The 13,924-nt window shown below is 39.6% G+C and overlaps 1 protein-coding gene across 1 annotated transcript in view; it reads left to right on the top strand.

Annotated features, from left to right (window-relative positions):
• Positions 1–13,924, top strand: part of Dync2h1 (dynein cytoplasmic 2 heavy chain 1) — a 298,798-nt gene that overhangs the window by 104,368 nt on the left and 180,506 nt on the right. Inside the window, exons 49-54 of the mRNA XM_023709480.1 lie at positions 1,768–1,786; positions 2,225–2,356; positions 2,970–3,112; positions 7,483–7,567; positions 9,067–9,221; positions 11,561–11,698. Coding sequence (XP_023565248.1) covers positions 1,768–1,786; positions 2,225–2,356; positions 2,970–3,112; positions 7,483–7,567; positions 9,067–9,221; positions 11,561–11,698 — 672 coding nt within the window. The remainder of the gene's footprint in view (positions 1–1,767; positions 1,787–2,224; positions 2,357–2,969; positions 3,113–7,482; positions 7,568–9,066; positions 9,222–11,560; positions 11,699–13,924) is intronic.

The raw sequence follows: 13,924 nt of genomic DNA, 5'->3' as shown, positions 1-13,924 counted from the left end.
TCCCAATTCGGGGTTACAGGCTTGTGCACTGTGCTTGTCTGCATGGCTGAAATTATAGCGAGCCATAAGCAATAGCTTCGTATGCTCATGTGTGTAGTATATATAAAGTTTAGGAGATAAAGAATCTAGTGTCTGAAAGTTGAATCTAAAGAAAAACATTGATCACATTCTGAAGGGCCCTGCACGGATGGAATGTTTTGGGTGTGTAGGAAGGAGGTTTTGCTTGATCTTGGGATTTCCTGTGAATTGTAATTATTTGTTATAATTATAAAAAATATTTTAAAAGCTATGTGCAGTGACAACTTTTACATGGTGGATTTATAGTGACAAGCATGATCCAATCTTTCTATCCAGTGTTTGTAGCACTTACTTTAATTAGGTTTTTATTCTTCTGTTGTATGGCAGCAGGCTGTAGAGTAGGTCTGTTCTTTTCTAGCACATGTTCATTTGTTCATTAGTTTGTTTATATAACAAATACTATGTTCCAGATAGGTATAGTATTCTCTGCCATAATATTTAATGTCATGAAATTCTTGTCCTGGTTTTTTGTTTGTTTGTTTGTTTTGTCTTTTTGAGACACGGTCTTACTATGCAGTCGAGGCTGGCCTTGAACACATTTTGTAGCCCAGGCTGGTCTTGAACTTGCAGTGATCATCCTGCCTCAGCCTCCTGAGTGCTGGGATTAGAGGTGTGCACCACTGTCCCAGGCAGTCTGTATAGTTAGAATCTGTCTGGGCAGGAGAGGGAAGGACTTCATTGTTAATTTGACAGATGTGAAACAGTGATATGTTTGGATGGTAAGTAATAAAGAGTATATAGGAAACCAGGGCATAAGGATTGGGAAGTGGCGTCTTAAGGGGTGAACAGTATGGCAACGATATGGGCCAGAGGATTAGGTGTACATTCCGGGGAGAGAATAGTTTATTGTATTTATGGGACACAAGTTTATTGAGGGTAGGAACAGGGATTTATGGGGAAGAGTAGAAAAAGCCTGCGAAGGAACATAGCTAGCTAGATTATAAATGTTACTGAGTGACTTGTTTAGGAGTTTATTTTTAATTTTTAATTCTTTAAATTTTATTTTAAAGAGAATAAAAAATAATAAAACATCAGAAGCAATACAGAATTTCAAAATACATGATGATAGGAATTCAATAGTGGTTGTTCTAATGCATATTGTTGTCTTCAGAGTAGTTCAGATTATCAGATATACACATGTAAAACTGGTAAAAAGAAATGAAGCATTAACTGTTCCTTTCATTAAACCAACAGGAATTAGCAGTGCAATTATCTCAGCTATCTCGTGTGTGTGTGTGTGTGTGTGTGTGTGTGTGTGTGTGTCTTTTTGTTCTTCTTTTTTCGTTCTTTCTTTCTTTTGTATTTTAGGACAGGGCCTACAGAGTCTTACTGTGTAGATCAGACTCGTAGTGATCCTCCTGTTTACAGCATCCCAAATTCTGGAATCACAGGCATGTGCCACCAGGCCTAGTCTCAGTCGCTTCAGCATGCCCTGAGAGTGTGGCCGGCATGACAGGCTTCTTTCTTTCTTTCTTTCTTTCTTTCTTTCTTTCTTTCTTTCTTTCTTTCTTTCTTTCTTTCCTTCTTCCCTTCCTCTCCTCTCCTCCTCTCCTCCTCTCCTCCTCTCCTCCTCTCCTCCTCTCCTCCTCTCCTCCTCTCCTCCTCTCCTCCTCTCCTCTCTTTCATACCAGTTGTTCTTTCCTTTTGAGCAGTTTCTTTCCCTTTCACAATATCTGTTGTACCTTTCAGATTTTATTTGACCTTTCAGGTTCTTTGTGCCAGGAAGACAGTGTGATGTTTACACATGGGAGTCTGATTTACTTCACTTACGAGTATTGTCTCTAGTTGTAGGCATTTACCTATAAAAGCCTTGAATTTATCTTGCTTTGTAGCTTGAGTAATGAAAATACCACATCTTTTTTATCCATTCCTCAGTTGATGGGCATTGGGGTTGTTTCCAAGATTTAACTATGACAGATTGCATTGCTATAAACTTGGGTGCACATATAGCACTCTGGTGTGATGTTTTCAGTCCCTAGGACTTTACATTTTATTAAGTAAAGCCTATAGACATAGATTTGGAGTCATGTGTAGGATTTGTATGTTTCTAAAAGGCAAGATTGAATAAGAGCAGATTATTTAATGTGAAAATTGTATATGCAAGTGTGTTTTGGATTAGTATATTGCAGCCAGAATTAAGAAGCAGTGTCATATTTTTCTGTAGGTGAAGTCCCTGGACTCTATGCTCTGGAAGAATTAGAGCCCTTGCTGCTGCCTCTTAAAGATCAGGCATCACAGGATGGTTTTTTTGGACCAGTCTTCAATTATTTCACATATAGTAAGTGGTACACAACTACTTAAGCAGATCAATCAGATAAAATAAATGTCTTTCTATGTCTTTCTCCTTTTTCACTGAACTTTTACACAGTAATTAACAGTCTGTAGGCTAGACTTTGACAAAAATTCCTTGGCAAAATTTAAGCAAAGGAAATGGTGAAAATGTCAAATATGTATTTTTTTCCCTTAATTTTCATGTGATAAACTTGTACTACTTTAGTATCTACTACCTTAAAGAGTTATTGAACTATGCAGATTGGGTCAGACTTTATTGTTTTTTTTTAACTGAATAATCTTTATTAATGCATTTATGTATGATTAAAATTTAAAATTGAAATAAATTTAAAAACTGAGAGAATAATCACACCACTAAGGCATTACTACACTTACACCATTCATGGATATCCTTTGGAATCTTTTGTAGAATTCACACAGTGTACTTATATACATTGATACATACCGTGCCAGGTATTTGATAGTTTGTTCCTTTTAATAAGCGGCTCTTAATAGTCCATTTCAGGACATTTTAAATCTCATAAAACCAAATCATATATGAATGTCCAGATTATGTGTTGGGTAATTATTCATTATTATAATTTTCTTATGTATTTCAGGAATTCAGCAAAACTTGCATATTGTCTTGATAATGGATTCTGCAAATCTGAACTTCATAGTAAACTGTGAAAGTAACCCAGCTTTACATAAGAAGTGCCAGGTGCTGTGGATGGAGGGCTGGTCAGATAGCAGCATGAAGAAAGTGAGTTCGCATTGAAATATGAAAATCACAGGAGAACCACATTGTATTTCAAGTCATTTGAGCTTTACATTTTCTTTCTTGGTATTAGTTTGAAAATTGCCTTAACTGTGGCGCTGAACATTTCTCTCCTGTTAGAAGTTTAGGTTGAGAATTGGATTCTTAATTAAGGACCAATAAGATAATTATTATACTTTAAAATTTTATGTCTTTAATTTTCTAGCCTATTAGAGGTTACCCAAAAATTTAAAAATCATAGCAATAATTTTTCCAATTAAATTTTTAAAATCCTTTTTCAATTTATGTCCGCCATACTATATGTGTCAAAGAGAATTTAACACTCTATGAGCCCTTATTTTGTTTTATTTGGGTTAAATAATAATTTCCAGTATTATCCTTAAATGATATTCTTAGGACTAATTCCTTTTACTGTGATAGAAATACAGACGGGTAGCTATTATGATTCAGAGAAAAGATTACAATTTGGGACAATAGACAAAGTTTCACAGTTGAAACTATTTGGTTAGATGTCATTAAGTAGATAAAAGCATTTTAGTCTGAGGAGACTCTGATAATCGAGGCGTTCACTGACTAAAGGGGGTTATTAGCTGTGCTGTGTCTACCACTGTTCTGTATATTGAAGAGACAGCAGAGAGAAAAACCCAAAGGTCCTGCCCTCGTGGCTGTCCTGTCTGCCGCAGTGAGCGAGGGTCGCTGTCAAGGTGGGATGCTGAGGGAAGGGCCTCCTGATGGCTTTTAGGCCTGGTGAGAAAGGCCTTTATGTGGAGCAAGAGCAGTCCTTGTGCGGAGCAGCAGGAGGTGCGGCCCTGAGGCCAGAGTGGCCGGAGAGCAGCTGGGGAAGCTTGGCAGCCAGCAGAAGGGTTTAGACTGTTTCTGAGAATTTACTTCATGAGGCTTTTGAGCAAAATTGGTTTCACTTATGTTTTAATACGATTACTCTGGTTTCAAGGCCGAAAGTAGTGGAAAAGCCATGTTGTGATGTGCCACAGAAGGAGAGGGAAGAGTGGATCTGAGACAGTGAATGTGCAACTTTATTTTTGATATTTAAAAATTTTATTAGTGTGTTTTGGTAGCACCTAATAGTTTTGGGGAATCGGTGCACAGGCACAATGGTCTTGATCGTTGCCTCCCCCAACTCCTTTGCCTGCCAGTCTCCCTTGCTATTCGGTCCCTTTTCCTATTTCCAGTCAATCCTTTCGTCTCCTACCTTTATTTCATTCTTTTAGTTGTAATTCAGGTTTTGCATATGGTGTATACCTGAAACCCAGCTCTCTGGGAGGCTGGGGCTGGAGGATGATGAACTTGAGTCCCCAGTCGGGGAACTTGGTGAAACCTCCCCATCCCCCGGATGTGACTCATTTTGGGTCCTGGCTTCAGTCCTCAGTGCTACTGGGGGGGGGGGGAGAAAAAGAAAAAAAAGAATTATATGGATAATGCTTTTGAAGACATTTGTTTACAGGGAAAGAGGAATGAATTAGTAATTAAAGAAAGTAAATAAATGATAGTATTTTTAAAAGTAGGACCAACTGTAGCATGTTCACACGGCATTCGGAATTATTTAGCAGGGACCCAAAGGGTAGGGAAATTGGTAGAGGGCAGTGTGACTGAGTAGCAGAGCACAGGGGCCTAGGGCGCCAGTGGTGACGTCAGGATGAACCAAACTGGACGAAGTACGCAGAGCTGGAGGGCGGAGGGTGCTGCGTTGGGGATGTAGATGCTCCTTCCTGTTTCCCCAGTGAAATGGGACGCAAGGTGATCAGGTTAGAGAAGGAATGCAAGGAGATACACACACAAGAGAGTTGTTTGTGAGAGTGGAAGGCCAGGAGAAGAGTGCGTGACAGGTGGGCAGAGCTGCAGGTCACTTGGGGCCAGTGGTCCCGAAGTTCATTTGAGTCCAGGCTGCCTAGTTGTGTGCTTTTCTCAACCTGTGTGTGCTTGATGGTGCCAGCCTGGAGTAAGTGGTGGTGAACATGGCCAGGCCTGGAGTTCTGCTGGTGAGTGTGGTGCTGCAAGTGACAGGCAAGGGAGCTGAGGACGCAAGAGTGCGCACTATGAGTTAGCGTGGAGTGCGAATGGGCGAGGTGGCAGGTGCGGACAGGAGGAGGTGACCATCAGTTGTGTTGTAACTCAAAAATGAGGCAGGCTCAAAAGTTTAAAAAGCGCTTTATTTTAGCTGGTACCCAGTGGCAACACCCGGCACAAAGTGCCTAAGTGCGCACTGAAGGGGGGAGCATGGGGTTTATAAAGCTTAAAACCACAAAGCAGGTGGGGGAACAACTCGGGAAGTTCAAAAAGTCATGATGTCTATTGAGACTAAATACGGTTATAGGTCTGGAGTGGGCTTGGGAAACAGAAGTCACATTGGAACTCAAGGGTGGGATGGGGGCTTCGGGAAACAGGTGTTCTGTGAGACAAAGCGCATATTGGAACACAAGGATGGGGTGAGGGGCTTGGGAAGCGGGAAGTCACATTTTACAGCAGCTGACATGGTTCACTAAGACGGCGCACACAGAACAGGATTGCGGCGCTTTGGTCATGTTATAACAAGTTGGTAGTGGTCGCCTGTTTCAGCAGAGTCTTATTGGGTTGGGAGGAGGAAGGGAGATGGGAAGACAGTGCATAGGTGAAGGGGTGGCATGTTCCAGAGAACGATGGTGAAGGATTTCACGTGCTGTTAATGATGTGCTGGATCTCAGGATATAACCATAAGTCTGAGTGGATGACTGAGGCAGTAGGGCGGAGAGAAACCCAGGAATTGAGAAATGAGAATGCGGGAGGATTATCACTAATGAATATTGATAGCATTAAGAAAAAAGATGGGTATATTTTGGAGACAGTGACAGGGAGACAAGTTATAATAGTTTTAGGGATGGAGAAGCATTAGATTGGTGCATGCCTAGAACAGGAGGGCTAATGATTGCTGGATTTGATAATATGGGAACTTAATTCGGGGAGTTTAGGGAGGCTGGTTTTGAGGTAAAGATGAGATACAGGAGGATACTGCCTCGCCTGGCTTGCCGTGGTCAAGACTGTGGCATCCTATGGGTTCTGGGGTGACAGGGATTCATGGGTCTGCCTCAGCGACCATGCAGGGCATTGTAGTGGGAGATACGATTAAGACCCAGGTTGGCAGTTGATGCAGGAAGCTGTTCAGTGCAGTGATTCAAAGTTATACAATCCAGTCAGTGTTTGATATAACAATGTATGTAACAGATAAGGATGTCAGTAATAAAGTTAATATATATACATGGTGTTTTATAAATTTAATCTCAAAGAAAGGAAAATGATGGCCAGGGGGAGGCAGGTAAATCTGGGTGGGGAAGCTTTACTAATGTAGGGTAGTTAGGGAGAGGTTGTTTGTTTCCAAAGAAACAAATTTCACTGACTTAAAATGTCGACTTAAAATTTCAATTTAAAATATTCTCAGAGAGGCTGCTGTTTTGTTAGTGAAGGTAGTAGAGAAAGAGCATTCTCTGGCTCAAGAACAGTGACACCTTTCCAATTCTGTGTATGTGAAGGGGTCTCTTGGGTTAAATTTTATTGCCTGAGAAATTTTAATAAATTGCTTTTCCTAATTACTTAGATTATTTATATTTTCTCTTACTAATAGTGTTAGCAGTTAGTAAAAGAAAAGGATGTTATATGGCTTAATTTTCATTTTTCTCCAGAAAAGTTTTCTTTTGCATATTGCAATGTAGTATTATAAAGTTATCAATTTTTTTAATAATAAGCTAGATTTTTATAAAACATTTGCTTGTTATAGTGGCAAAATCTTAATTATAGCTAGAAAATAATTTTAGAAAACCCAATTATGAAATTATGGACTATCACTAATGAAATTATTTTCATTTAATTTTAGTTATTTTGTCTTTTAAAAAGCTAGAAATTTTGGTTCTGCTGTGGTACCCTTAAAGTGTTTTGTTTAGTGTCATATGAAACAGTTTATTTTTATTAACTCTGTGATCTGAAATGATATTTTCTATTCAATCCAAATTGAAATAGCTTTCGTTTCATATCATCTCATAAGTTTAAGTGAGATACTGGATTGTTTTTCATCTGTGCCATTAATTTGTCATCAGTTAATGGCTACTATGTGTCTCATGCGCTGTCTTTTAAAGATTAATATGCTTTTTTTCTCTTAGTCTGAAAAGAAAAGTGCCATTGACACTGTTACTTTTGTTGTTGCTTAAGGTTGTTAACCTTCGCTACTGGATACAGTTGCCCGTTTGGTACTGCGTTGAGTGCTGCTGGGGTTAAGTGCAGGTCTTCGGGCTTGCTGGGCACACACCCTGGCGCTAAGCTAAACCCGCAGTCCAGACTGGAGTTTTAAAGAAATGTTCTATCTGTCATAGATACCTGAGATGTTGTTTGCTGAAACAGATAGTGAAGAGAAATGTAGTGATAAAAAGAAAAAAGAAGAAAAGAAAAAAAATTCAGGTAGTATTTTGATGGAATCTATTCTATCTGCTTTTTTATTTATGAAATAATTTTCCATTTTTCTAATGTTCCAATGGGTAGAACTATAAGAAAATGAAATTTCTTGTGCAAAATTTTTGGGCCTTTTTAAAAAAATTAATGTGTATGTCATTTAATGTATAATACAAACAATACATGTACTATGAATTTAAGAAATTAAAAGATTATTTTTCTTATTGGGTGATATTAAAGTCCTAATTATAGTGTTAGAGTTTTTGTCTAGCAGCCCAAGTTTTTCATGTTAGCTAATCACTTAGATATGTCATAAAACTTATTTCTAGTACAGAAAAATGTTATGTATTCTTTGGGTAGAGACACATTTTCTTACCTGCATACTAGCGCTGGCTTCTTAGCTCATAGGCTATGAATAACAAGAATTATATGTGATTGTAAAGCTCTGAGGTAGCAGGTGAGTGCAGGTAGAAGTGTGTATAAAGTGGATTTGAAAGGGAAGCTTGTAACTGGTCAATAATACGAGCAGCAGACATTTCCCAGACAGGCGGAGTGGGAGGGCACTGCGGCCAGGAGTGGCGAGGCAAGGGCGTGGAGCGCAGGCCTCCGGGGAGCTGTGAAGGGCGCAAGGGCGGAGGCGGGGTGTGAGTCGCAGCATCGAGCTGAAGCCAGAGGCGCGCTTGCCGCCGGCCCTGGGGAGCCTTCCGCACCTTGCTGCGCGTGATCTGAAGTTCCAGGAGATGCAGACCCAGTCTTCTTACGGATGGCAGCTTCTGCCTCCACCCTTCCCTCCGTTAGTGCAAAATAGATCGGTGTAGGAGTGACTGAGGACGGTTAGACCACAAGTCTACCGCGGACATCTAAGAGTGAGGTGAGAAAGGCCAGGTGAGAAAGGCCAGAGGCAGTCGAAGTGGGACTGAACTGTGCTGGCTCTGGTGTACAGCGTAAGGGAAGGGTCAGCGGTGTCCCCAGGAGTTCTGGCTTGGGAATTAGCAGCTGATTTCCTTGATCGCAGCAGGCTGCAGAACAAAATAGAGTCAGTGGGAGGTAATGTGTTTGATCATGAGTATAGTGTGTCTAAGGTGAGCTTACCCTTAACTTTTTGGTTTTGGAAATTTTGTTTCCTTTGTACCAAGTTGCAGTGGGTAGGTACTCTTTGGTTTGATGTCTCTTAGTTATTCGAACACATTTTTTTCAGTCCACATTTTGATTACATGTGTTATGTAGTCTCAGTTAATTTATGTTATAATGTAGATCTTTCTTGCAGCAATAAAAGCATTCAGGAGAAGTATAAACAGTGGAAAGATATAACCAGTGAAATTAGGTAATGCCAAATTCTTAAGGAAGCTAGGAACTATGGATAGATGCTTAGGAATGCATGTAAATCTTTAAGTTAAAGCAAAGATGTAACTACAATGGCAGTAGCTAATATGAAATGTACTTAAGGCTATTTTTCTAATTCTGAATGTATCAGAAATATGCCATTTTTATGTCCTATTGTTTTTCAGTTGATCCTGACTTCCTAAAGTCATTTTTATTAATCCACGAGTCTTGTAAAGCGCATGGTGCAACCCCAAGCAGATACATGACCTTTTTACAGGTGTATTCTGCCATTAGCAGCAGCAAAAAAAATGAATTATTAAAAAGACAAAGTCATTTGCAGGTATGGTATTGGTAATCTTGGGTGTTTTTATCTTTACTGTTATTTTAATTTTTAAATTATATTGAATTATTTTATTTATTGGAAGTTAGGATTATGTAAGTCACAGTGTTGTGTTAACTGTGGTATATATTTAATATAAGTACATAATATACTGTGTTAAAAGCTTTAGCGAATTATTCTACTTCCCTACTTATCGTGTCCAGGAGATTATAGTGGTATTTATGTTTTGGTTGTGTGTGTGTGTGTGTGTGTGTGTGTGTGTGTGTGTGTTAGGACAGGGTCTACAGGGTCTCACTACATAGATAGGACTTGTAATGAACCTCCTGTTTTCAGCCTCCCAAGCTATGGGATTACAGGCGTGTGCCACCACAGCCTGTCTCAATGGCCATCTCAGCGAGCCCCGGGTGCGGGGCTGGCCTGGTATGCCGGGGATCGAACCCCAGCCGCTGTGCTTGCCTAAGCAGGCACTTTAGTCTGCTGAGCTATCTGGCTGGCCCTTGGTTTATATTTTTTAAATTTGATAATTTCTATTTTCTTTACTGGATAGTATATACATGCTTCGGTTAGCTTATATTTTAAGAATATTTTTCATATGCAAGCATTTTCAGAAATTGGGAAATTCGCCTGGCCAAATAGCTCAGCTGATCAAAGCACCTGCAAGCAGGCGCAGGGGCCGGGGGTTTGATCCCCAGGCCTGCCGTGCCTGCCCCGCCCCCAGGGCAAGCTGAGATGGTGATTGAGACTGGGCGTGGTGGCGCAAGCCTGTAATCCCAGCTCTTGGGAGGCTATAAGCAAGCGGATTAATATGAGTCCAATCTAGTAGTGAGACCCTGAACACCCTGTATACCCTTCCCTAAAAAATACAAAAAAAAAAAAAAAAAAAAAAAAAAAAAAAGAAAGAAAAAAAATTGAGAACTACTCATACAGATTATTAGAAAACTTAATTGGTGGGCATGGTGGCACGTGTCTATAGTCCTGGCACTCGGGGAAGCTGAGGCGTGAGGACTGCAGGTGTGTTGAGCCCAGCCTGGGTAATTTAGTGACTTAACGAGACCCTGTCTCTTAAAAAAAAGGCAAAGATGTTATAAAATTGAAAATGTATCTTAAAATAAGTTTAAAATTGGTTGTTATATCTGAGGTTAAAATTATATTTTATGAAGTAGTGCTCTTGTCCAAGTCACTTCCCTGAATAGCTTCTGAGCAGTTTTTTTCTACATTTCTCTGAATACTCCCGAGGACATAGGCCAGAAGCGTAAATGCAAGGTCCCGAGCTTGATCCCCACTATCAAAAACAAACAAAACCAAACAAAAAACTGTTTCTAAGCGTGACGCTCTACCTTAAGGGTGATGTTGGAAGGCCAGCCTCTGAAGTCCGTAGCATTGCCTTCCCAAAGTTCTAGCTTCTGTGAGGATAATAAACTAGAGTCCATCTTAACTGACATCATTAGTGTTGTCCTTGTCTCTCTGATTCACTTTTCTTTATTTTAAACTGCGGGCCACAAATGAGCTAGGGAGGGTTAATTTTCTGCTTTAATTCTTGGTGATGTTTTGGGTAGTCTTTAAGCTTGCTGAGTTTCAGCTTAATTGAGCTAGTGATAGTTGTGTAGTGAGTATAGGAGATGAAGTTCGTAGGTGGAGAACCTCAGGGAACCCGTCCTTTATGCGAGGTACTCGGTGAGTCTTAGTTCCATCCCTCTCAAGCCGTGATTCTTTCTCCACATCTTTGGATTTGTTAAGTGACAAAAATCTAACACTACACAAGAGAAGGAAGTTTTTCCCATCCATTCCTTGGATTAATCATGGAGCATGTGACAGGGCACGTAATAGCCAGGTCAGGGCTGCATGTGTGGCCACCCAAAGAGGACAGAGGGGACATTTTGAATCTTACTCTGTCAGAAGCATAAGTGAGGTAGAAAAAATTCAAGTCAGGCACGCTAGTTGAGTGACCCTCAACAAGAGTCTGAGTGAATCTTTCTCTCGATTAAGACAAACTGAAAAAGCTTTACTGAGTTTCTCTTTGTTTTTTATTTTCTCTCTTATCCAACACAATGAAGAAAAAGCATTTAGTGCAATGTTTAAGCTATCAAGTCTGTTAAATATTTAGCTTTTATCATTGTGCTTTAAAGTTTGTTTTTCCTTAAAATCTTTGTGGAGTCTTTCACTGCATCTTAAGGGGCGTAAAGTGTAATAAAGTATTATTATTAGCAACAAGAAGCCTTCTGTCTCCGAGCTTGTTTTGTATGTCCTGAGCATGTGTTTGTTGGCCCTTCCTCAAGGCTCCATTTGCTGGGCATCTGCAGTTACCTTTTGTACTGCTAATGTGTATTTTGTTGGCGTAGGCCGGGGTGTCCAAGCTGAATGAAGCTAAAGCTCTGGTGGACGAGCTGAACCGGAGAGCCGGAGTGCAAAGTGTGCTCCTTAAAACCAAGCAGGACGAAGCGGACGCCGCCCTCCAGGAGATCACAGTGTCCATGCAGGTGAGGGCCCAGTGCGGAGAACAGCGTTTGTGTCTAGTTGCTAATCAGAATAGAGAAAATAGCATTTCTGTTTATATGGACTTTTAAAAATTGTCCCCATCTATACTGATTGGTAGTATTGTACATTTGAGCTTTTGTGGAAGAGCGTGCTGTCTTCTCATTATTTAGAATCCTAATTTAATTCTCTCAGTTGACCACATGCTTATTTATCTAAATTCTTTTCATATTTTAAACTGGTATATCTCTCTCTGTAGCTTAGTTTATTTATGTTCTGCCAGTAAAGTTATTTCTTTTTCTTTTGCTTAAAATTCTTTCCTTCAGTCTTTGTAAAATATTGTTTTAATATTCTCAAGATTTATAAAACAAGTCCTTTATTATTGCATTGAAAATTTTAATAACATTTCAGTTATATGCCCTTTAGTCATTGACTTTTTTGTGTGGGAGGTGCTCAGGATCAGCCCCGGGCCTTGTCCATCTTAGGCCCGCGCTCTCCCACCGAGCTACTTCGCACCCTGCCGTCATTTTTCCCTCATAGAAGGTTTTCAAGGAGATCTCCAGTTCTCCCTTTGCTTAGGTGTTCTTTAATGTTTGCGTGCTTTCAGAATACTTTTTTCCATTGTCTTTCTTGGTGCTATCATGAATACATAAATATTGCCAAATCTATCATTTTCTCCTTTTAGACCAAACTATTTCATTTATTTAATTTATTATTAAGATGATGGTGATGGTTATGATTATTATTATTGAGAACAGAGTCTATCTATGTAGCCCAGGCTGGCCTTGAACTCACAACGTTCCTCCGCCCTCAGCCTCTTAAATGCTGGGAGTGTAGGTGTGCACCACTGTACCAACTTCAAAACCCTTTCTCTGATTTTCCGATTCAAGTGTCCAGTTCTAACTTTAACACGGAAGTTGTATGGGCATTACAATTTGAAACAGGCTTGAAACTGAGCTCATGATTATCCTCCTTTATATTTTTTCTTTTAAGTTATGATAGTACAATGTAGTTAATTATTCAAGGCAGAATTTATTCATTATACTTCTGTTGAGTCATCTCTTACTTGTAGTAAATCATTACATTTTGTCAGTTTTACCTCCTTGGACGTGTCTCAAATAAGATTATGCCTGTCCATGTTGGTCAATATTACCTCGTCACTAGCTTCTAGTCTAATGCCTCCTTTACTAAAGTTGACTTTAATATTTATCAGTCTAATGTATGCATGTATTGCAATTAAAAAGTAAGTAGCACAAAATTATACAAATATCGAAGTTGGTATCAGAGTTGTAGCTTTCATGAGAAAGCTGCAGAAGTTAAAGTGGACTTTTAAGGTTAAGGTGTGCTGTTAGCATAATGCGAGGCAGAGAGATCAGTGGGATACTTATGGAGTCCAGAAACAGACCTGCACGTACGAGTTCAACTACCAGTTTTTTTTTTTTATTTAGTAAAAGGCAAAAGATTTATACGATCTGAAGAGAAACCAGAGAAATTTTTTTTTGTATTTAGGATATACAGGGTCTCACTGCATAGATCGTACTTGTAGTGATCCTCCAGATTATAACCTCTCAAGTGCTGGGATTACAGGCGCGTGCCACCGTGCCCAGTCTCAATCGCTGTCTCAGCGTGCCCCAGGGGTGGGGCCTGCATGGCATGGCAGGGATTGAACTCCCAGGCCCTGTGTCTGCCTAAGCAAGTGCTTTAATCTGCTGAGCTATTTGGCTGACCCTTCAAATACCAGTTAATTGAGAAAAGAAAACCCTTTTTTCAAAAATGGTGAAAGACATTTAGATATCTATATATTGAGAAAAACTCCTGATTTTTGACTTGAAATTAATAAAAAATTGGAATTGTATACAGTCTCATTTTATAGATTATAGTCTAATTAATATATTAGATTATAATATATGTTGGAAGAAAACATACGAAAAAGTCTGTATGACATTGGCTGAGGTAAAGATTTTTTACATGTGATACCAAAAATAGGAAAAAAAAATAGATCACATTAAAATTGAAAATTAGCCTGTCACGGTGGCATGCTCATAGAATCCCCGCAGAAGGTTGGAGGAAGAGGATTGCTAGTTGCTAGCTTGAGGGCAGAGCAACTTAGATCCTGTTTCCAAACAACCCGAAAGAAACTGCAAACAGAAACAGACTCATTGAAGATGTAGCTTAGCATTCCCTGTGTTCAGTCCCCAGTACTACAAAAAATAGAAAGTAATAAAAAATAA

The sequence above is a fragment of the Octodon degus genome, unplaced genomic scaffold, assembly GCF_000260255.1.
Source record: "Octodon degus isolate 3935 unplaced genomic scaffold, OctDeg1.0 scaffold00012, whole genome shotgun sequence".
NCBI classification, from domain to species: domain Eukaryota; kingdom Metazoa; phylum Chordata; class Mammalia; order Rodentia; family Octodontidae; genus Octodon; species Octodon degus.
The sequence above is the reverse complement of the archived record's forward strand: the minus strand, read 5'-3'. Positions and strand labels throughout refer to the sequence as shown.